Genomic DNA, 25,919 nt, shown 5'->3' on the forward strand with positions numbered 1-25,919 from the left:
CAAAGTTTTATAAGATATAAATTATTTTTATTCATCTTTCTTTTGCATGTCTATGTTCTGTTAGTTTTTGTAGCATCAGAGGTGTTCTAGTCTCGAAACTTTGTGGAGAGACTAAAACACAAGAGTTCTCCATAACCCAGAAATCGTTTCTAGAAATTCCACCTAGAAGTGTCTCAATTAGATTATTAGCCTATTTTTAATTATTTCCTAAGTCTAAACTTAGGAAAAGTGGTTAATTAATCAGAATTAATTGAGATAAGGTGTGAATCATCTAGAAACTCACACGGATCGACTTTGATATAATCTTAGCCCTTCTAATCTTGCTCGTTGGAGGTCCAACAGAAAATTATAAGAAGTCGATGGGTAGATGGAAAACATATACACAGAGGTCGATTTCCTTGGAGAGTTCGATTTTCCAGAGGTAGTAGCCAGAAGAGTTCGAGCTTCAAAAAAGGAAGCAGAAATGAAGAGGGCAAGGACAGTGAAGCCAAAGGAAGTTTTCCAAATCCGATGAAGTACATTGCAAAGAGGCAGAGATAGCCACAGAGAGGTTGCGCAAGGGTTGTGCAATAGCCTCTAAGAGGCAATTTGATTTTGTTGGGGAGAAGCAGAGTTTCAGTTGCAAAGGCCAAAAAGACGTTCTAGAGGCCAGGAAAGACAGCTTCTCAGTCAGCAGTAAACTAGGCGGCTTGATGAGCAGTTGATTCAGGCAGAGTGTGGCAATGACTGCTCAAGGTTGACGCAGGCCTACGCAAAGGTTGTTTGGACGACACACTTGGAGCTGTAGTCAGAGCCCAGATTACTTGTGGGGGTGAGGAAAATTCCTCACTAGATTTTTGCCAGTATTTTCTCTACAGGATTGCCAGTTTTTGGCATCTAGATTATACTCAGATATTTCACTGCTGCATAATAATAAAAACCCTCAACTGCTGCACCGGTTTTCCCAAGTTGGGTTTTTCCGAGGACATTTGTCAAAAAATAACTGTGAATTATTTTGTGTGTGCTAGAATATTTCTTAGTTTCCAGAGCTATTATTTCCACAATTTTATTTGTGAAGGTTGCAGTGTGATTTATTCGATATTTGCCATAGCAAATAAATTGTTAAATTAATTAACAATTAGAAGAATTAATTCCAGTTGTTGCAATGCAATTTTACACTTGAAATTTTCACAAGGTACCAGAGCATTGTTGATTAGATCAGAGGCTCAGAGACAAAGTGGGAGAAAATTTCACAGTTCAGAGAAAGATTTGAGTGAATTTTTCCCAGATTCGTGCAGAGTGCGAATTGCAGAGGCAAGGGTTCAACTTTCAGCTTGCAACTAGCAAAAAAATCGATTAGCCTTAGTAGCAAGAGGGTTGCGCTGCAAGAATTAGTGCATAATTGTAGGAATTCGTGATTACAGGAATTTGCACGTAATTGCAGGAATTTGCAATTACAAGAATTCGCAGTGTGATTGTAGGAACTTGCAGGAATTTGCAGTAGATTTGTTGGATAGAGGGTTCCGATGAGCAGATCAAATTTTCGCTGAGCAAATTTCTTGTTTGGGCACAAAGGGTTTTGCAGCAATTTGCTAGAGCAAAATAAGTGTCGGGGGGAAGAGAAATGCACACACAGAGGGAGGAATTTCCATATTTTCCTAGAGGGTTTCTAGTTCTAGGTTCTAGAGGAGATCCATAATTTTCCAGTTGCACAAGGTCGTATGAGTTTTCCAGACTAGCCAGTTCGAGTTGTTGGGGTTACAGTTCGTGTGCAGTTTCCGGAAAGGGACATTTCGAAAGACTGAGCGAGTTGTTCCTGACAACAGTTGAAGGCAGAGCGAGGTAGACAGAGCAGTTCTGCGCATTCCATAAGGGAGTATGAGTTTTAGAACAGGAAACCGAGCAAGAAAACAGTAGGAGATTCCGATTTATTTACTTTTCCAGTGTTTGAGTTTTGCAGATTTTGCAGCTTTGAAGAGATGGACGTATGAGATTGCCAAAGGAGGTTGTGCGAGTTAGCAAGAACGCAGATTTGGGCAATAGATCGACTTCTGATTGCCGGAGACAGGTACTGAAGGAAGTGTGAGTTGTCTAGTGCGAGTTGCAAAGTGAAGGGTCCCAAATAGGGACTAGGCTCGAAAGGAGATAGTAGGGCACCAGATCCAAGTGGAGGAGGAGTATGAAACTCCAGTGTGCTAGATGGACAGGATCCAGTGCAGAAGCAACAAGGAGATGAGTTAGACCAGTTCCAATTATTGCAACAGGACCATCACCTTTTCTACGGGAAGCCCACAGTATCATAGTAGCAGGTTTAGTGTCAGCAGACGCAACTAGTCATTCAAATGACAACTGCAAATCTAGGTGCAGTCAGTACACATGAGACAGTTGCAAAGCTAGATGCAGTGACACAGGCAGTGCGAATTGCCTAGTTGCAAGATGCAGGTGCAGTTCCAACCAGAAGATTCCCAGCGCAGAGCTACGCAATCTAGTTTCCAATACAGGAGGATAGTGCGAGTTGCCAAGAGGGAACAAAGAGATTTCCCATAGGGAGATCGAGACTCAAAGGGAGTCTAGTTTTAGAGGGTGCAGCCCTATGGAAGCTAACACTTGAGGATCTAGGGAGATCAAACTCGTTATTGCAGTAGTTGCAGCAGCAGTGCGGAAGCAGCAACAGGGCAGTAGCAACAACAGTATGAGTAGATGAGAGTTCACTTTGTATGCAACTATACCTCTAAGAGTGAAGTGGGGCGATATAGAGTTGTAGTCCTAGAGTTGCGCAGAGTTTGGGTAGGGTCCATTGAGGTGTCCTCCTCATGGATCATTACCATGCCACGGTGGCACACAGTATTCAGTAGCAGAATGGATCAATGTCAATTAATGCAGTCAGATTCCAGAGTGACAGTTGCAGACTAGTAGCACTCAAATGTTGAGGAGCACAGTGCAGTGTTGGCAACAGTGCAAAGTGGCACAGTGTAGAGTTAGCAGCGGAGCAGATTCTTCAGTAGATAGTGTAGTGGCTAGTAGCAGTCAAGACTTAGGAGACAGATGCAACAAACACTGTTGATTCAGTATTTAGGATGCTTCTCAGTTGTAGTTGTTGCAATTGTAGCAGCAACAAATGAGAGGGAGTTGCAGTGCAGATGCAGAGTTGGCAGCAGCATAGCAGTGTCAGCAGCAACACAGATGCAGTATCAGAGTTGTGCAGTGGTTGGTGAGCAATGGCAGGCAGTCACAATGGCCAAACATCAGTAGTGTGACAGAGGGTGATACAGACATAGGGTGTTGTAGCAGTGGTGCAGAACACCTTCCTCGCTATGAGGGAGTGTTAGTTTTTGTAGCATCATAGGTGTTCTTGTCTTGAAACTTTGTGGAGAGGCTATAATACAAGAGTTCTCCATAACCCAGAAATCGTTTCTGGAAATCCCACCTAGAAGTGTCTCAATTAGATTATTAGCATATTTTTTATTATTTCCTAAGTCTAAACTTAAGAAAAGGGATTAATTAATCAGATTAATTGAGATAAGGTGTGAATCATCTAGAAAATCACACGAATCAACTCCGATATGATCTTAGCCCTTGATTAAGATTTAATCTTGGTCGTTGGAGGTACAACAGAAGATTATAGAAAGTAGATGGGTAGATGGAGAACATATACGTAGAGGTTGATTTCCTTGGAGAGTTTGATTTTTCGGAGGCAGTAGCCGGAAGAGTTCAAGCTTCAGAAAGGGAAGCAGAGACAGAGAGGGCAGGGACATTGAAGCCGGAGGAAGTTTTCCAAATCCGGTGAAGTACATTGCAGAGAGGCAAAGATAGCCACATAGAGGTTGCGCATAGCCTCTAAGAGACAATTCAATTTCGCTGGGGAGAAGCAGAGTTTCAGTTCCAGAGGTTGGAAAGACGTTCCAAAGGCCAAGAGAGACAGTTTCTCAGTCAACAGTAGACTAGACAACTTGAGGAGCAGCTAATTCAGGCAAAGCGTGGAAGGGACTGCGCAAGGGTGATGCAGGCCTGCGCAAAGGTAGTTTGGACAACTCACTTGGAGCTGCAATCAGAGCCCGGATTACTTGTGGGGGTGAGGAAAATTCCTCACTAGATTTTTGTCAATATTTTCTCTGCGGGATTGCCAGTTTTCGGCATCCAGATTGTACTCAGATATTTCACTAATGCATAATAATAAAATCCCTTGGCTGCTACACTAGTTTTCCCAAATTGGGTTTTTCCAAGGACATTTGTCCAAAATATGTCAATTATTGCGTGTGTGCTAGAATATTTCTTAGTTTCCAGCGCTATTATTTTCCGCAGCTTTATTTGTGAAGGTTGCAGTGTGATTTTTTCGATATTTGTCATAGCAAATAAATTGTTAATTAACAATTAGAAGAATTAATTCCAGTTGTTGCAATAGGATTTCAAACTTGAAATTTTCACATGTACCTTCACAAATTCTAATTTTAAAAAAATCCAAAATCATTAAAATCAAAAATTTGTTACTCCTGGACCTAATTGGCATCTACACCTGCACCCAATTCCACACCCATGCTTCTAGTTTAGTTTACTTACTGAAAAATTGTGTGCATTATCAATAGAAAGGTACATGATCAATGGTTTAATGTTAAGGACCAATCTGGTCCTCGCAATAATTAAGGTGAAGACCCGACAATGTGCCACATGGAAAAATTTACAAGCTTTTCTTCCATCAAAATTATATATGCCTCATGCCATTCTCCAACAGCATAAAATGAGCTACTTGTGTACCATAAGATGAGAGTTTAAGAACATTACCTCAATCAATTAACTATCAACGTCTTACAAAACTTTTTGCACTTCTATTTCTTGTAATATCCCTCTTGGGGAAATTACCCTTAGGGTTGAGTAAAGAACATGACAAAATTGTATTCTATACTATTATCCCAGTATTCCTTCAATTTTGCAAACAGGAATAATATTGAATGCAAAAACAGAGTAAACAAAGTAGTTTATTTCACCAACAACTCATACAAATAAAGCTAATTTGACAGTATATAGCAGGTTACAAATCCACAATCCTTCCAATAGCACATTGTAGTTTAGATTCACAAACTAATGTTGTTGCATCAACAGACCCTATTGTTTGTAACTTTGTATACTACTGATCTGACCTTACAACCAGCTATGGTCCTAGCACCCTTAGTCACCTGTTGCCTTAGATTTGGTCTTGACGGTTGCCCAAGATGTATTTGTCCTATCTGCTTTAGTTCCAATCAGTCGGCCCCTCCTAATCCTCACAGCCCTCTGTTGATATCCCTTCTGATGCCAGCAGCCTCTGGAATAGCACCATGACCTCCACTGCCACGGGGGACTTATACAGGCCTGTAGGGTTCTACCGCAACCCTGAATGCACCCTCATTGCCTCAGAACAGGGGTTCCAAAAGTCATTGCCTCAGTTGCATTGTTTTTCTCCCTCACAAAGGGAAATTCCAACCCTTAGAGATACCCCACTACCACAGACTAGGCCTTATAAATGCCCCAGATATTATTTGTTTCCCCAGTCAAGGCTTTAGAAGTGATTCACTGCCACAACGATACCTTATAGATACTCTACTTTCACATACCAGACTTCAAAAATGCCCCAAATATTATTTTTTGCCTTAGATAATGTCTTGGGATGATTTGTTGCCCAGATAATGCCTCAGAACCCTAGCTGCCACGTAATTGCTACTTAGAAACCATCGTTGCCACCAGATGGATGAATGTTGCCTCAAAAATTATGCTAAACAGAGTAAAGAGAAAGGTGGATTGGCTAGGGTGGAATCTTTCACCACCGAAACCAACCAAGGAAAAGGAGTCTTAAAACCCTTCACGAGCCTCAGCTCAAAAATTAGGAAGATCACAATCCATGATGATCACAATGAATCTCCTCTTTCTTTTTTATAGATTCCCTTTGGGGTTCCCTCTTAATTTTAATTTGAATGGCTAACAAGTTTCTCTCCATTTGCCGCAAATTTGAATTTTATTGCAAGTTTCCCTCCATTTACCACAAATTATCTAACGTTACCCAAATAACATCAAATAATGGGTTCCCCCCTGTACCAATGACTATAACATACATTGAATAAACTACTACGTCCCCCCTTGGGCAATTTAATTAGAAGAGGACATTATAGTCCCCCCTTATTGACATTGCTTGCCCTCAAGAAATTGCAAATTTGGGTGTTGCAAGATTTGTTCTTCTTCCCACGTGGTGTCTTCTTCAGGAAAATCCTTCTCCTAGTAAGATATTCTGAAATCTTCCTACCCCTCAATCTCCTCTCTCAGACAGCCATGATGGTTTTTAGAATTAATATGAATTGTCCCTTCACAATCACTCCCTCTTCAATGTCTTCATGACTACTTCGCGCTTCATCAATGCTGGTAACTGAACCCAAAAAGGACAAAGTTTGTCTTTCTACCTGTTGTGACCCGATTTTATCCTGATATCGTTCTAACTCAACTTTGAAATGTTGAAGTTGCTCATTCAATAAAATATACAGTCTTGATGATAAAACATGTTTCTCATCCTTTATAGTTTCTTGCATAAGTTCTAGCGGCCTTAAAATTTTCATCTTTTCTTCATGTGCTTCTTGTAGTTCTGACAACCTACTAGCTGCTAACATCTCGATAGCTTCCCATGCTGCTTCTAGATCCTCTAGCTCCCTATTCTTATCCTCTGACTTGTCCCCCATATCATTTTTTATTTTCTAGATGTAGCACTAGTATAGATGCTCCAGGTGTTGCATCCCTTTGTGTTTTCAATCTTACTAGCTTGCACCTACTTTTTCAAGCCCTGTTTTAGTTTCATCCAAATCACATGTCAATTGTTTTATAGTAAATTGATCTCTTGCATGGCTAACTTGAAACGTCTAAACCTCATTTGAAAAAGGTTTGTGCTTCGAGTGAAGTGCATCCATTGTTGCCCACAACTCTTTGACTTCTTGTCTTAATCAATTATCCACTTTCAGTAGTTGTTTGTTGGACTTGTTTGTGGTTAGCCTCCTCTTTTTTGACTCTTTGATCATCCATCGCTACATTGCATCATATTCATGGTTGAAGCATGCCTTAAATCATGAGCTTGCTCGACATGATTAGTAAAATCATTTGCTTCATTTTTTTCAATTGCACATATTTCCATAGGGTGATAAAAAAAATGTTTCTTCTGAAAGGCATGAAGCAATACTCTCTAGAAAATTGCAGTATCCCTTTTGGAAATATCAACAAATACTTTGTACTTTGTTCAACCTTTTACCATCTATGCTAAGGCTTCATATCCAAGCTTGCGATACCATTTTGTGGAGCAATGTCGAAGGCCCCCTTATCACTTTTATCCACTCCTGGAGGCAAGGGAGAACCTTCAAGGAATTGAATAACAGAAGCAGGGTTAACAATTTCAATTGATTCCCTATCCCATTTCACCTCAAAGTCACTAGCATCATTTAGTACAGACCTCAGAGATGTTAAACCCTCGAGCCATGGTATCTTCATGGTTGCATCATCTACCCTATTCATATAATGATCAGGTACTTCAGCTGCTTGAATGCCTAATTCTTTTTGTTGCCTCCTCTTTTGGCATTCCCATCTATAAGCTCTAGAATTGACACGGGTTGTAGCAATCCTACAAGAGTTTGCCTAGGCTTGTTCTACTAACAAGTCATGCACTCCTCAACGTGCCTCAACACATCATCCTTGAGGCCTTTCCAAGAAAACCTTTCTCTGATTTGCCTGTATGTTTTGAAGAACCCTTGGTATCCTACTAGTTGTGTGTGATGTGTGGCCTTTAAGATCTTCTCCTTGAGTGTAGATTCAGAGACCAAATATAACCTGCCTTATAGAAAATGACCTCATCTACTACTCTATACATGTCGTCCTCGGTGAGACCGTCCATTAATTCGCAAGCAAACTTGTTTTTGGAATATTCTACTAGGGGGTGGGGTGTCCAATCTTCGATGATTTTCATGAATAAACACATGGTTTGTAATGACCCATACTAGATATTTAGCTAATTTTCAACGAAATTCTTCATAAAAAGAAATTGCATCCATTTAACAGAAAATTGCCAATAAAATATGACAAATAAAAACACGGCCTCTCAAATAACACGATAAATGGAAACAAGCTCAGCTTTATTTTATTACTGGGCATAAGATTACATAGACATAGCTGAGATGAATAAATTGGCCTCCAAATAATCTGCTCCAATGCTAACTTGGCCTCCAAACTGTAACTGAAATATCGCCCAAAACATTGTTGATAATATCGGGGATATATCAACGATATTTTCCCAAAACGATATATCGCCGAGAAAATATCGTGATATTTTCAAAATATCGGCAAAATATCGCGATATTTTGAAAATATCGGCTATGTTTAAAAATTTGAAAAAAAAAATTATGCTTGCTTATATTTGCCGATATTTGCCAATATTTTGCTGGTATTTTCGTCGATATTGCCGATAAGATGTTTTCTGGACCCTCACCGATATTTTGCCGATACTGATATTATCAACACTGGCCCAAAATGGAGCTCTTTGTGATCCCCGCTCCAATGCACAAAGTTGCTACTGTCGATCTACTCTTCAAAATACCCACTGAAGCATCATTAGATTCCTAGGTGAAACCTCCTCAAGAGTGTTGGGTTTTTGTCCAACACACAATAGCAAACCTGAGGGTTTCCGTCCTGGGCTATAGAAGCTAGGAACTAGGTTCTCTAGACCTCACCAAAGACAACATGCATAAATCCAAGATGTCCTCAAATGGTCTCCCCTTCCTCTTTTATAGATCTAATGGAACCCTCTAGAAGTCTTATTTTATTATTATTTTAATCACATGGTACCTTTTTCCCTCCTATTTTAATTAAAATACTTTTTTAGTTTGGGAAAACGTTAAATCAACCACCATCCCTCCTCATACCACTGAAACTCACTTCCCACCATTTCATGCTATATATCTTCTCATTCCGGTTCCAACGAGCTATTACGCTAAGGTGTTCCATCAAGTATTCCTCCTGGAACCTTAAGTGTAATTAATTGAGTTAGGCTCAATAATAACCCTGTTTTCTGAAAGTTGTTGGAATGCAACAGAACCAAAGGCAAGTTGTGTGGATGATGGAATATAGCAAGTGAATGCCATCAGATCCCGAAGAAACTCTTCAAAACCCCATAAAGCCCTTCTAGAAGCCCCTGGGCTCGTTGATGGAGTAACCCCACTCCTGTGACCTAGCTGCCTCCAATCCTGGAAGTCCATCCTGACCACGCCATAAGGGAAACCAAAAAAAGGAACATGACAAATCCTCCCGCCCCAAGATTGCTTTCCCTCAAGCAATCCATATTTGTCGACCAATCTGGTGGTCCTATGCAACTGAGAACCAATACTTGGATCCCATACAAACCACTGGGTGATACCATGCCTCCGTGCCACCCAACCATGAATAGATCCCTTAATGCCCGGATCCCAGACTAAACTCTGACTAGTCCTGCCATCAACAAATCCCCCTGGATCCCAATGCCACCATGGCCAATCACCAACACCCATATCCCATGGCTCTAATTGTGCTCTGTCTCTGGCTGTAAATGTTGCTCCATCAATCGAATACCAACTCATCACTTCTCTCCAATCCAACCCCTGACACAAACCAATGCCAATCCTACTATGCTGATGCTGGGCTGGAATGTTGAAGAGTTGTCGACCTGCATCCCACTGCCAACTAAAACATGCAGTATCCCTCACATCTAAGGGCTCCTGTTGCACTATGTCCCTGACTAAAAATATCGCTCCATCAATAGGGTACCAACTCATGATCTCCCACCAATCCAGCTCGTGGGAAGAATCTAACGCATGGACACCTATGTATAGAACAAGTCTACTAGGTAAATGTTAGTCCATGCTCAACTCATGTCACTCCGACCGATCAACCAACAAGGAAAACTTTACTCCTCTCTCTCAGAAGGATAACGCTGGGCAAATGGTGTCTTAAGCCCTATCTATGTAATCCTCGAGAATGTTTCCGCCAGTAAATATTGCAACCCTGTTGGATGCCACTACACTTATTTGCACCTCATCAACGGGTAGACCCATAGATGGATGCACCACCATCTCTAGAATATCCTCACTTATCTGACTAGAAACTTCGTGCTCCTCCAATCAACCAATCTCCTGCAAATCTGCCTTATTAGGCTCTAGCATCTCTTGATAACAAGTGTCGACAACCTCGTTGGCTGCCTGTGCATCTGTCTGCTCCTCGCCAATGGTTGGCCCAAAGAACAGTCGCTCATCCTCCTCCATCATGGGCTCAACATGAACCCCTAGCTGACCCTCCATAAATGGCCCATCACGCACACTATGCATATCCTCATCTAACTCACGCCCCACCACATGTTACTCATGTTGAATCACCACGGGTGACTCATCTCCGTGAATGTCTCTCATGGGGTCTATCGATTGCTCATCATACACCTCTGTCAAACATGGTTGCCCATCTGAGTTGTGTGAGAAATCGATGACCCAATTCCTACTGCAACAAACTGATGATATTCCTCCTATTTGTTAAATTACTTTAAACAAATTACTTGTATTTTTCTACAGCAAATATCGAAATACATACAATGCATCCTACACAAAATAAATACTGCGGAAACTGAATACTGCACAGGAGAGAAAAAAACACACAAATACACTGTTATTTTTTGACAAACATCCCCAGAAAAACCCAATGTGGGAAAACCGATGCAACAACTAAGGGTTTTATTATTATGCAGTAGTTTCTGAGTATAAATCTCTAAATGCCCAAACTGGCAATCTCATACAAAGAAAAAACTGGCAAAGAGGTAGTGAGAAAAATCTCACACTGTCACTGGCGATCCGAATCTGATCCAGGCTCTGGATGGCTAGCCCCACACTACCTCTGCGCAGCCTACGCAGATCTACGTCAAAACCTCTAGGCTCTGCGTCACCTCCTCCTCTGATCTTTTGCAGATTAGAACTTCGACCCTCTGGCCCTCCGGTCTCACACCCCAGCTTCTGGCTCTAGATCTCAATTTCTCCCAGCAAATTTCAAACTCCCTCTGAAGCTCTGTGCTACCTTTCTGAACCTCTCTGTGCCTTCTCTGTCTTACATACTCCAGATCTGGAAAACTCTCCTCCAGTCTACTATCCCTGCCCCTCACTGCAAGAAGATCACTTGATCTCTCTCTAGCAACTCAACGCTGCTACTCCTGAGAAATGTGATCTCTTGATCTCGTTATCTCGGTGTCTCCAGTGTGTTCTCCAAGTGCCCATCAAGCTCCTTCTTATAATCTCTCGTTGGAGAACCAACGGCCAAGATTAAAACATAATCAAAGGCTAAGATTAACTGGGAGTTGATCCTCGTCTTCTTCTAGAAGATTCACACCAAATTTAATTAATACCCTTTAATTAATCACATTTCCTAAGTTTAGACTTAGGAATACACTAAAAATGATTAATTATTTTAATTAAACCATCTAGGTGGAATTTCTCAAACGATTTTTGGGTATTGGAGAATGCATGTGTCTTAGCCTCTCTGCAAAATCTCGAGGCTAGAGCACATCCGATGCTACAGAAATCAACAAGTTGTTGTCAACAATACTACCTGTCTGCTCATGCTTCTCAAAGCTATCCTCATAAAAATCCATAGACTCTATTGTAGATGGAGAATACTCATTCGGAAAGTTAGAAGGAATCTCCTCCTGATCTCCTACTGTCATCTCCTCTATGCTACTCAAGCATGAGTGGTTAGGCCCCCAAGTTTCCTTGCAAATGAAGCAAAGACCCTTCCTTCTCAACTCATTCTTGCTACATGTTTGGATCTTTGTATCCTGCATCATCATCAACTCCTCCTGGGTTAGTTGCCTTCTGAAGAATCTCATGTTTTTCTCAACCACCCCTTTGGCTAGCTCATAGGCAGCTGGTGAGACAACCTATGTCTTCCTCCAAATGGCTAACAATTTTGTCTGCCGTTGTTTGTGAATGACATCACCTTCAACTAGTAATGAAGATAAGATATCTTGCATGTTGGCTTTTACCTCCTCAAGGTGATGCTCTCTGATGTTGGTGAAGAAGAATTGGCACATCTGAAGGATCAAATCATCCTGCTCTAGATCAAGCATGACTACGTAGGATCTGATTTTGGCCATGGTGTCTAGGATCACAAGCCTTCTATCAAAGTTTGAGCTCTAGGTGTCATGCAGTCCTGAATAGCACTCTACAATCAATTGAAAGACCCTCTTCATGATGTCATCATTGTAGGGAGGAAAGGGTGCTACTATCCTCAGAATATCGCTGAAACAGGAGGCAATTATAAGCTTGACTCTCTCACCCGGATGCTCCAAGAATCTGATTTGTACCAATGCACGCATAGCTGGCTCATGAACCCAATTTAAACTCCAATCAGATTGATCCACCTTGGAAAGACACGATTCCAACTTCTTCAATGTGAGAAGGTCATTTTCTGATCTTCCAATCTTTAAGTTTGGCCCCAAGGATGAAAAGCCAATTCCCCACTTCCTTTTCCTTTTGTAATCCCTCGGATGCCTCTGTTGGAGCATATTATATACATCTCTGGAGAAAGGCCTGTTGTTCTGCTTGGCTCCTTGGCCCATAGAAGCATTGTAGTCTAAGGCATCAATTGTTGCACTATTGCGCTAGTTTATGAGGTGTCTTAAAAACTCCATTAGCATCTCTACTTGATGAGAAATTAGTTGTTGTTCCAAGTGACATATGATTTATCATATCAAGCCCGATCACTATAATGTGTCAACAACCTCAAGTTGTATTGTACATAAACCAAGCTTTTTGCCCAATTTTCATTAAGGCGGTTTTTTTTGACATTGTGGATGAAGCTATAGATGCTCCAACACCTCTCTGCAGAATAAGTATTAACCACCTGTGAAAGCAATTTCACTGCCAAATTTGCCAAAGGCCCCCCGAAGCCATACATGTTCCACCACTCAATAGGATCTACTCTATCTCTATCATCAATGGCATGGAAATAACCAAACACTCCAGTTTGACTAAAGTATTTTCTTAATTCTCCATGCAATCTGGCACACTCTTCCCTGTCAAGCACCAGCTTGTCTAATGCAATCATATACTCATTTTGTACCTTTGGATCTGTATGGGGTTTTCTCCTAACCCCACCCCCAGGTGCAGGTTGTGCCAACCAAGACGGAGTAGTATTTTGGCATAAGGGCATACACCAAGGCATCGAGTGGAACATTAAGATTATGCCATCTTTTGGCCACATGTTTGTGAATATGATCATACAAGATGGGATCTTTCAGCTCAACAATACCTTTTATTTGGCCTTGCATGCTATCCATCTGCTCATACACCTCCCCAATCACTGGCGCATCTATATCTGCAAAACAAATTATGTTCTAAATGGGCTTGGTGAATTGCAAAACATTCCTCACACCTATCCAAAACCGACCATCAAGAATGGTGTCCCCCACCTCTTGAAAATCTTCCTTGTCAAATGTCGTAGCAGCCTTGCCCTTTAATAATTGCAATGATTCACTTGATACCATGTTAGCCAATGCCTCTCTTACCTTCAAAAGGCACGTGAAGGTGAGGTAATAGCTAGAAAATCTAGTCTTTGTTATCTTCAATAGCTCCAACCTTGAGTGACTACAAAAAAGGCCATGGGTATTGCTATGATTGGTAATGAATCTTATCATTTTCTTGGCTTTCTTGTACAATGAACTAATCCATTTGTGTTGAGGTTCCTTTATCTTAATAATATCATGCATCAAAAGGTTCATTGTGTGAGTGAGTGAGCTTTCAAATGAGTCGAACTGCCTCTTATATATAGCTATCCAGGAGGCTCAAATAGGTGTCTTTAAGAGGTCTACGCTGACTTGGTCAACTTGTGGATTTTTTTTTACTCAACATAAAATTCAAATTTATTTTTCTTACAAGTGTCCAAATGAGACATGACTTAAATACATTTTCTTTTGACTCATAATAAATTCTTTTTTACCCTTTTTGACTCTTTAAGTGTGAAGAACATGCTTTGACAAAATATAATAAATACATCAATGATAAATTTACATTATGAAGACCGACTCTAGTTACAACTTCAATGATCCCTCTTAACTAGGGAGGTATTCATAATGACTCAGCAGGATAGTCTCAAGTTGAAATATTCATATAAGAAAAGCTCTGAATTGATAAGTATCAATGATGATAGCATCATCATAACCAGAATTGTCAAACTACCAAGGCCTTGACAAGTAAACTCTATCTCTCCACTAGATCAGAGAACAATGTTGGGAGGTATTTAATAGTACATCACTGCCTCTCAAGGCACATACCCCACCTAGGTTCACCAAGGTATGTCCTCACAGGACCATTTCCTCCTAATCCCAAAGAAATGTTCGTCCACTGGACCATTCTTTAACCAAGTCCATGTACTTGACTTATGGATGTTAGTCCTAGGCACAGTACATGACTCAAAAATATATATCCAAGATGCTTATCCAATCCACCATTCTCCCTATTGTCGCACAGAATGTCAAGGCACCACGACAACGGCTCAGATTGGGGGTTGTCACACTGATCCCCAATCACTCCATTTGAGTTGTCTCCCAATAGCAGACTAAGAGGGGTAGACCCTATGGAAATGGAAAAAAAGAAAGATTAGTTGGGAACCAACCAACCTAGGAGACACAACTAAGCAACCAATACTTGTTTTAGATTGTGCAAATTTTAAGGATTCAAAATGATTTGAAGAAAGTGATACCAGTGCCTTGTGGAGTCAACTATCATGCGAAGAAAATAAAGTTCAAGTAAAGGATGGGAAACTACTGTTGAAAAGACGCGACTGTCTCATATGCAAATGCAAAATTAAAACTATGTGAAATGCAAGGACTTGGTTAATCTTAGTTACATAAGAGCCTAAAATTATTTCTAAAATATATCTTAAATGTTAATTAACTTAAGGCTCAAAAAAGAGGTGATCTAAATGTGAAAGCAGGTACTTATACCAGCACTGCAAAATGTAAAATCTGCACAAATAATTACTAAAATGCACAAGGGATTGAAATGTAAAATGTTGAAATAAAACACCTTTAAATTCAAAAATTCATTTGTATGAAATACTCAATCAAGATCATTAGATGCATAAGTAAAACTAGATTAGTCCTATTTGCATAAGCATGTAAAAAAACAAATGAACTTTAGAAATTAAACTAAATGTTTTAAACTCAAATCACATTAATGAAATATCAATCTAGTAATCTGCTCTTACATCAAATGTTAAAACCAGCAATATATTCTAAAACAGCAGTCCTATAACCATGCAATATTCATAAATTTCTATGTATAACAGCAGAAAATTTTAAATGACAAACTGATAACTACAATTCAGAAAATTTCTGAGTTTAATTATTTATGATCTATCGATGTATTTTATCTAAAAACTCATAAATAAACTAATGACAGCAGTAAAACAATTTTCAGAAATTTGTTAGCAAAAGTTACTGAAGCTAACCTCTATTTCTGCAATTATACAGCAGTACAAATGTAAATTAAATATGTTGTTAAACTCCAGTTAATTGCAAATCTATGCCAGTATTAATCTTGCTTTCAAAATGAAATGAGGAAAGGTTAGACAGTGTGCACCAGTGATCCCTTAGGGGCTTGAAGGCATCTGAAGATATGCTACCCAAATCACTGAAAATCCACAACTCAGAAATTTTTTTGTGAAAAAATTTGTTAAAATTTTTATGTGAAAAAAATTTGTTAAATATTTTTTTGGGAAATTTTTAGGAAAAATTAGTGAGAGAATTTTGGTGAAAGAGAGGAGGCCATAAGGATGAAAGGGAGGCCAAGAAAGAGGCTGGAGATGGCCAGCGCAAGGCCTCAAGGCCGTAAAAAATGCCCACAATTTTCTTGAATTTTATCTTCAACCTGCAAACAAAATGGAGATGCCCTCCGGGGCTAAGATCTCTCTCCGAAATCCACAAAAATCACCTGCAATTTTCGAATCTGTTCCTGTACAAATAAAGGATAGAAAAAACCCAACGCATGTATATACAAAACTATGAAATACCCAAAACCCCAATGAATTAAAAAATTTGATATTTGCAAATCTACAATAATATTCTATAGATCTAACAGATCTGCAGATCAAAGCCCTCTATTAACCAGATTTAAACAAATTTTTGCACGATATTTAAAAATAAATTTGAAATTTTAAAGAGGCAAAAGCCCAAGAAAAACCCTGCAAGTAAAATATTCTATAAAATGACTTCAGAAATTAAAAAGATAATGGGCTCTTTTAGATTCTGTAAACTAAGACTCAGTTGGTCTAGCTGAAGACTTCCCTAAACGCCCAAATTCTAAAATGATAACTTTTGCACACTTAAATCAGCTTGTTAGATTAATAGAGATTTAAAAAATGATCATAAAATTATCAAGAAATAGAGATACCTGTTACTTATATTAAATTAAAATGATATTCTAAAAGACCCAGAAATCTGTGCAAGATACTTGTACACCGATCAATCATCAAAGGCTATTAACTAAAAAATGCAAATAAAAGTAGCAAAGTATTGAGAACAATATTATCACATAACTCTGAAAGAGAAACATCGCGATCTGAAACCCCAAAGTCTGTGTTTTATTAACCAGGAAAAGTTACAAGAGCTTTCTTAGAGCAAGTACATGATTCAGAAATTGGATGCAAATAATGGAGAGAGGCCTCTCATTTATTGGAAAATTATCCAACAGCTAGTTGGCTTGATCCCCGTCAAAGCAATCTCAACCGTTGATGAAGATCAAATGATCTTTTAATCATCAACGTTGAAATAAAGTTACTTTTTGAAGAAATTCAAATTTCACTTTTAATTTTCTTTTAATTAACTCTAAAATAATTATTTTGATTTAATTGCCGCAAAAAGTTGACTTTGACTTAACTACTATGGCCCAAAAGTTCAAAATATCTTGAATTTTTCAATATTCCCTTGGTCGGGGACCTCCAAAAATTTAAAAACATTAAAACCCACGAATTTTAAATGTTGGAGAATTTAATTTTTCCTGGGACCTAAATTAATTAAATTTTTGGCTTTAGCATTTTAATTTATTTTAGCCAGAAATTTTAATTAATTGACTCATGAGAGGATTATTAATTTTTCCAACCCTCTAATATTTAGCCATGGTGTCTAACTCATAGTATTCAAAACCGTTCCGGTCTGACCGGTTACCGGCCTAACCGGCCGGTTAGGAGGCTCACCGGTCAGAACCGGTGAAAAAACCCGGTCAGCACCCCTATTTGCCCAGTTTTTTGACCTAACCGGTCAAAACCGGCCGGTTTAGGTCCTAACCGGCCGGTTTTTTGCTAACCGGCCGGTTCCGTCCTAAACCGGCCGGTTTAGGGACAGGCCGCCGGTAAAGGTAAAAAGCGGCGGGTTTATGGCAGCTGAGGGCGGTTTAGGGTTTTTGGGGGTGAGGGAAAGGGATTTTCCCTCCAAAAAGACCCTCACAATTGCTATAAGACACCCCTCTCACCCTCATTTGTCTCACACAACTGATTTGGAGTGTTTGTGAGTGTTTGTGAGTTTGTTTGTGAGCTTGGAGAGTGTGGAGTTTTTGCTGAAGTAGTCATCTTGGAGTTGGAGTTGGAGCTATTTTGGAGATAGTGTGTAGCTGTCAGTGGAGTTGCCATCATCAAGAGGAGGCTAAGGGAGCTACTTTGCATTTCCAGGTAAGGATTTGCACTTGATAATTCCTCATTTGGGTCTGCTGTCCATGAATTAATTTTTTTGTGCTATAAACTTCTCATTTCAATGATCTATCATCTATGCTATGCTAAGCCTATGAACTCTCTAGCTCTATGCTATCAAATTTTTTAGCTTGCATGTGCATTTTTTTTCCTACATTTATCATTGGTTTTCCATGTTCCTTAGCTGCAATTTTTTTTTTAAATGGCAGATTTCTTTGCAAATTGTTATTATTTCAAGCAAACATGGCTCCAAAAGGAAAGGACGGTGCATGGGTTCATTGTGATGTAATTGATGGAAAAATGATATGCAAATTATGCCATAAATCTATTGGAGGTGGGGGTATTCTTAGGTTGAAACAACACTTGGCTGGGGTAAGAGGCCAAGTAAAGCCATGTGATGCACCAAAAGAACTGTTAGGTCCTATTAGGGCAGAATACATTGCCAAGCTTGAAAAATTTTATGAGGATAAGGCTAGGGAGAAGGCCATCCAAGATGAAATTGCAAGGAAGAGGGAATTATTAGAAGCCATGAAAGAGAGTGGGTATGATGATTATGAGATTCAAGACTCCACTTCTATCCCTTCCACCAATGACCCCTTTCACTATGTTCATCCTTCTGTTGGAGTTGGCCAACCATCAAGAGGACCAAAGAGACAAAACATCCAAAGTTATTTCTCATCTTCTGCCACCATTGCTTCTTCTAAATCTAATCCCACAGCCACTTCCTCCCAGCCAAGTTCTCAACCCACTTTGGATCAGCATTGGAAAAAACAATGCAAAGAAACTTCTCACCAATACATTGCTAGATGGTGGTATGATTCAGATATCCCATTTAATGCTTCTCGCTCACCTTATTACCAAGCTATGTGGGACTCTGTTATAGCTGCAGGAAAGGGCTTCAAAGGCCCTAGTATGCATGACTTGAGGGGAGCTCTTTTGCAAAAAGAGATATCTTCCATTGATGAGTATTTGACTGAGTTTAGAGAGTCATGGGTCAAAACAGGTTGTTCCATTATGTCAGATGGATGGACCGATGGAAAGAACCGCACTATCATTAATTTCCTTGTTTCTTGCCCTCAAGGAACCATGTTTTTTAAATCAGTTGATGCATCTGATAGGGTAAAGGATGCAAGCCTTCTATTTGAGCTTTTGGATAACATTATTCAGGAAGTTGGGGAGCAGCATGTTGTGCAGGTCATCACTGATAATGCCTCAAACTATGTTCTTGCTGGAAAGATGCTTGAGGCCAAATATAAGACCATATTTTGGACTCCATGTGCTGCACATTGCATAGACCTCATGCTTGAGGATATAGGCAAGGTGGAGTGGGTAAAAAACACTGTAGAGCATGCCAAGTGCATTACAAAATACATTTACAACCACTCATGGGTATTGAGCCTAATGAGGAAACACACTGGAGGCAAAGAGCTTGTTAGGCCTGCAATTACGAGATTTGCAACTCACTTCCTCACGTTGCAATGTCTCAATGGTCAACATAGAAACTTGCAGAAAATGTTTTCCTCTGATGAATGGTCTGAATCTCGGTGGGCTCGTAGACCAGATGGAAAAGACACCAAAAAGAAAGTGTTAGACACTTATTTTTGGAAAAGGTCTGTAGAGCTTGTGAAAATTACCGAGCCCCTTGTTAAGGTGCTAAGGTTGGTGGATGGGGAAAGATTGGCCATGGGCTACATTTATGAAGCTATGGATCAGGCAAAGGAGCAGATACGGGCAGCTTACAATGACAGGTTAGCTAAATATGGCCGTATATGGGAGATCATTGATAACAGATGGAACAATCAACTCCATCGTCCTATACATGCAGCCGGGTATTTTTTGAACCCAAGGTATCACTATAAAAATCGGCTAGGAGATCAGCATGATGGGGAGGTCAGAGCTGGATTGATTGATTGCTTGGAGCGCATGGTCCCTAACCATGTAGACCAGTTGGATATACATAGACAGCTTACTATTTTCAATCAAGCAAGTGGTACTTTTGGCAAAAACTTGGCAAAGATGGCAAGAGATGTGGACCAACCAGGTAAGCAATTCCAATTTCCATTTTGTTTTTCATTTCAAGCTAAAATTGTTTACGTTCTTTACAATTCAAATTATAAACTAAGTTACTAATTATTGTCTTTTTCTTTGCAGCACATTGGTGGGAGTCATTTGGTGGCCAGTGTCCTCAATTGCAAAGGTTTGCAATTAGAGTCCTCAGTCAAACTTGCAGTGCTTCAGGTTGTGAGCGCAATTGGTCTGTTTTTGAGCGCATACACACGAAGAAGAGAAACCGTTTGGAACAAAAACGGTTAAATGATCTTGTTTTTGTGCAATACAACCTTCGACTGAGGAGGAACCAAATGATGAGCAAATCACCTGATCTAGATCCCATTGTGTTGGACGATATTGATCCAACATCAGAATGGGTGGAGGAGACTGAAGATCCTGTGTTTGAGGCTGATTTTGATATCGACATGGCTTTAGCGGAGGATGAGGCAGATTATGTGGCGGCATCAGAACCAGGATCAGTAGCGGCATCAAGGAAAGGCAAGGAACCAATGGAAGGCACTAGTCGTGCAGGTCGACAAACTCGTGCTTCCACTAGGTCCACTTCTATTGTCATTGGTGGCATTGATACTGATGTTGCAGATGAGGCAGAGGCATCCTCAGACTCTGAACCAGATGATGTCTATGTAGCTCCTGATGATGATCATGTGTCTAGTAGTGGTGATGATCTTGATGATTGATCATGTGTACACTGTAGACTTGTAGTAGGCCAATGGCCTCATAGCTTGCAGCATGGTTTTTGGACTCTATAGGCCATTTAGAGCCTCATTTCCTATGTATTTTGCTATTTTGTCGATGATATGTATTGCACTCGGTGCCATTTTGATATATTCACCTTTGCATGGTATATAAATGAGCAAACTTTGCATATTTTGTCTCTATTGGCTTGGAATCATGGTTTTACATCTTAAAAATAGTTTTTTTTCATTAAAAATTAATTATTTAATGTATTTTTTAAAAACCGGTTCGTTTAGACCAAACCAGTCCCGGTTAGACCGGTTCCGGTCGGTAAACCGGTTAGCTAGGTGGACCGGTTCGGTCACCGGTTCCGGTTTTAAAAACATTGGTCTAACTATGAGGGACCATGCACTAAATATTTTTTATATGAAATATTACATTTCTAACCTATGAAGGGGGAACACCCGTTCGTTATAGACCCTCAATAATTACCCATTTCTGCAACACAAAATATAATTTAGTAGACTAAGTGACTTGTAATAAAATAATCTAACCAAATAGTTAGAATTATTCTCAAATCACTTTTACAGAGACTCGATAAATAACACTAGGACTCATTTAAAATCCCAATGACAAAATCCACCCTAGCTTTGGTGTAAGGCTGGAGGGAAAAACTCTATCGATCATCTGTGTTTAGAAACACACATGAATCGGTGAGACTAAAAACCTCATAGGATAGAAATCATAATCAGAAAAATAAATTTACCTAGGTTGTTACATACATTTGTCTTACCAGGATCATTTACATTACAAAATGCAGAATGTGTTTACAAAACTCCAGTGTACATATAGCTGATAATGATGAATCTGTGGATCATCTGAGTGCTCGGACACAGTGGAAATCCATGCGCGAAAAGATGTATAGCTATGGGGTAGTTGACATGGAGTGGTCAACATCTGGCTCTACTTGGGGACATGTTTCTTCATCGAAAGAATGTGAGAATCCAGAATCTGCATCCAAAGAAAACACAGAATGACATAAGTAGCGTCCATCCAAATATAATCCAAAAATCATCATATAACATTATATAAAATAGAAGCTCTGTAACAATTCTACAAACATGAAACGTAAACTTAGTCTAAAAACATAAATAAAATGCTAAAATGACAAGGTGTAGAGTTAGAAATACAATACAAAGGATGCCCCATGGCATCAGATGTGTTCAATATAATGCATACTGAGCATTTTCCTGCTTTCTGGCAAATTTGTTGGTTGTTTTTCAGATGTGCCATGCCCGATCCTGCATATCGTAGGACTATGTCTTATCTGAAAATCGAGTTTCTCTCGGCCATCAGATGCATCAAATCGCTTCCTTCTGCTTTTCTGCTTTTTTCTCTTCTTCTGGGTGGGCTGTGATGTCAACAATGAGACCACTATAGATTTCTTGTCCTGATCTTGAAGATGTTTGGACGAAAGATCTGAAGAATCTGAAGTATGCCCAATCTTATTCTGAATATACTCTGTTAATGGTGATACATAAGCTCGGTCTTCCTTAACCAAAGTCGACTTGTCCTTAATGGGAAAAGTAACCTCCTTGCGATGAGATGGGAAATGATTCGGTGGACCGGGAGATCTGTGAGTCGTGACAAACCCTTTGTGCTTTGGTCTAACCTGAAATCTTGGAACTTGTGCGTTTTTCATCATTTGCAACTTATCCTGAAGAGTGGTATTTTCAATTTTGATGGCATCAATCTAGTTAGAGTGTTCAACCTTCATAGCATTGATTTCCTTGGCATGGCCTTCCTCCACGGTCGATAATTTATTCTGAAAACATATATGACAAGCGTCCATATCTTTCATTAATTACACTTGCTTTTCCTCCATGGCTAACAATCTGTTTTGAAGAGAAATCTGACCAGCTTCCATGTCCTTCACCATTATGTTATGATTTACTTGTATAGTACTCATTTCTTTCTCATGATGATTTTGCATGTCATTCCTCATAGCCTCCATCTTCTGAGCACACTTTTCTACTACAGTGGCTATGTGATCAGAGTAATTAATTAGAATTATTCTCAAATCACTTTTACAGAGACTCGATAATAATCTAACCAAATAGTTAGAATTATTCTCAAATCACTTTTAGTAAGACTCGATAAATAACACTAGGACTCATTTAAAATCTCGACGACAAAATCCACCCTAACTTTGGGATGAGGCTGGAGGGAAAAACTCTATCGATCATTCGTGTTTAGAAACACACATGAATCGGCGAGACTAAAAACCTCCTAAGATAGAAATCATCATCAGAAAAATATTTTTACCTAGGTTGTTACATACATTTGCCTTACTAGGATCATTTACATTACAAAATGCAAAATGTGTTTACAAAACTCCAGTGTACATATAGCTGATAATGATGAATCTGTGGATCATCTGAGTGCTCGGACACAATGGAAATCCATGAGCGAAAAGATGTATAGCTATGGGGTAGTTGACATGGAGTGGTCAACATCTGGCTCTACTTGGGGACATGTTGCTTCATCGAAGAAATGTGAGAATTCGGAATCTGCACCCAAAGAAAACACAGAATGACACAAGTAGCATCCATCCAAATATAATCAAAAAATCAGCATATAACATTATATAAAATAGAAGCTATGTAACAATTCTACAAACATGAAATGTAAACTTAGTCTAAGAACATAAATAAAATGCTAACATGACAAGGTGTAGAGTTAGTAATGCAATACAAAGGATGCCCCATGGCATCAGATGTGTTCAATATAGCGCATACTGAGCATTTGCCTGCTTTCTGGCAAATTTGTTGGTTGCTTTTCGGATGTGCCATGCCCGATCCTGCATATCGTAGGACTATGTCTTATTCGAAAATCAAGTTGCTCTCGGCCATCAGATGCATCAAATCGCTTCCTTCTGCTTTTTTCTCTTCTTTTGGATGGGCTATGATGTCGACAATGAGACCATTATAGATTTCCTGTCCTGATCTTGAAGATGTTTGGACGAAAGATCTGAAGAATCTGAAGTATGCCCAATCTTATTCTGAATATACTTTGTTAATGGTGATACATAAGCTCGGTCTTCCTTAACCAAAGTTGACTTGTCCTTAATGGGAAAAGTAACCTCCTTGCGATGAGATGGGAAATGATTCGGTGCACCGAGATATCTGTGGGTCGTGGCAAACCCTTTGTGCTTTGGTCTACCCTGAAATCTTCGAACTTGTGCGTTTTTCATCATTTGCAGCTTATCTTGAAGAGTGGTATTTTCGATTTTGATGGCATCAATTTGGTTAGAGTGTTCAACCTTCATAGCATTGATTTCCTTGGCATGGCCTTCCTCCATGGTCAATAATTTATTCTGAAAACATATCTGACAAGCTTCCATATCTTTCATCAATTGCACTTGCTTTTCCTCCATGGCTAACAATCTGTTTTGAAGAGAAATCTAACCAGCTTCCATGTCCTTCATCATTATGTTATGATTTACTTGTATAGTACTCATTTCTTTCTCATGATGATTCTGCATGTCATTCCTCATAGCCTCCATCTTCTGAGCACACTTTTCTACTACGGTGGCTATGTGATCAGAGTGATTAATTTTCATGATTTCTATCTCCTCATCACATTTTTCTATTTGGGTGTACAAAGTTCTCATATCCTTGGTGTAATCAGCTATAAATTTTTCTTGATTAAGCTCCATGTTTTTTACCAGCTGCTTTAGTTCTTTAATAAGATGCTTATCATTTTCCCTTTCATTGTCGATACTGATTTGACAACTTGTTTCTGCTTTTCCATTATCATGGATTTGTCTTGCAACGGTACAATTGGATTCATCATGAGAACATTCACAATGCCTGCAATATGGCATATTTTGATATGGAGAATTGTTTTGAAATATTTCGTTGATAGTTGGGTTCTTTATAAGATCACTTTCATCCTTTTGCATAGTACTAGGGGCACAAGGCAAGCCACCTTGATTTCCATATCTATCTTTAAAAGCATTGATGATGTATTTTAAAGAAGCGAAAGAATCCTCAGGACAATTACGAAACCAATCCAAAGCATCACCTTCTAAAGAAAAGACAAATAGACGGATCTTGACATCTTCATGATTATATTGTGAAGGAAGACAATATCTAGTTATTATATGAGTAACCCTAGAGAGATGTGTTGTCGCGCGGATTGACACGACAACGCTCAGACCGGGGGCTGTCACTCTGATCCCCGGTCTCTCCGTTTAAGCCTGTCTCCCGCGGCTAAAGGGGGTAGACCCTGTAAGGTGATGGAGGCCAACTGCTAAACAGTTAGGCTGGGAGACGAGATGCACGATTGAAATAAGCACTAAAATGATTTTATGAATTGAACAGACCAGTGCCTTAAAAGATCTAAATGATTACACGCTAGATGATACAAGAACATGAACCACGGACAGCAATCATCAGATAAAGAGAGCAAAAAAACCACAACGCTCTTCAAATAACGATATCCAGCAAACTAAGAGAAATAAATTGCTTTAAACAACAGTAAAACCAGATATCTATTTTGTGTTCAAATTTTCAGTATGAAGGATACAACGTGAATAAAAGGACTGAAACTGGCCAAAATAAAATTTCCCACAAAAAAATTTTCGAAATTTTTATTTTTTTTTAAATCTTTTTTCAATTTTTATTTTTTGATGCTATGGAAATTTAAAAAATCTAAAAATTAAAATTCTAAAACTAAATTTACTTCAAAAATAAACTGATTTTTTTATTTTTTTGTAAAACTAAAATCTAACAAAAACTAACACATGAAATAAAATAACTAAACAAAACTAAAATACAAAACATTTTTGATATTTTTTATGATTTTTAAAACAACGAATCTATAAAAAATAAAAAGAACTTTAAACTAAACTAAAACAATAAATTAAAATCTAATTAAGAACTAACGCTAACCTAAACGTAAAAATTACGAGCTATGTAAAAAAAAACTTAATGTAAAAGTTTATAAAATCTACCCAAAACTGAGCCGTGACCCTTTTATTCACGCTTTAAAAAATGGATACGCAGTCATACCTGACCCGATAGAGAATACAGCGGACGGATTTCAGTTATCACCTGAGGCGCGTGACAGGGTTCGAAGTAGAGAACAAGGGTATCAACTGTGTAACACAATCTGTCCTGGCTGCCGACGTGATGATCTCTCGATACGCATTTGTTGAACGCAGATAGTCCACAGTGACACGATGTGCAGGATCGAAGGTGAAGAAAATGAACGCCAAAAGACCAGCGCATTCAACCTGATGCCCACGCTGAGCACGCAGTCTCCTAGGCTGGCTTTCACGTCGATGAATGTTGAAGATGCCCTTTCGATGCCTTCATAGTTTCTTCTGTCGGCGGAAATGACTTACGCTTATGCAAATCACCTGTTGGCAGCTTAAGATGGATTCA

At 39.2% G+C, this 25,919-nt stretch overlaps 2 protein-coding genes across 2 annotated transcripts in view; one reads left to right on the top strand and one right to left on the bottom strand.

The window, feature by feature from the left end:
• Window positions 1-25,919, bottom strand: part of LOC149180138 (SET domain-containing protein) — a 181,160-nt gene that overhangs the window by 81,202 nt on the left and 74,039 nt on the right.
• Window positions 18,009-20,776, top strand: LOC149180139 (uncharacterized). The gene is made up of 2 exons (XM_089415921.1): window positions 18,009-19,765; window positions 19,876-20,776. The coding sequence occupies exons 1-2, from the start codon at window positions 18,025-18,027 to the stop codon at window positions 20,469-20,471; spliced, it is 2,337 nt and encodes a 778-aa protein (XP_089272047.1). The 5' UTR covers window positions 18,009-18,024; the 3' UTR covers window positions 20,472-20,776.

This window comes from Pinus tabuliformis, chromosome 3_2 (genome assembly GCF_031772625.1).
Source record: "Pinus tabuliformis cultivar Carrire ecotype Pingquan chromosome 3_2, CPIR1, whole genome shotgun sequence".
Taxonomy (NCBI): Eukaryota; Viridiplantae; Streptophyta; class Pinopsida; order Pinales; family Pinaceae; genus Pinus; species Pinus tabuliformis.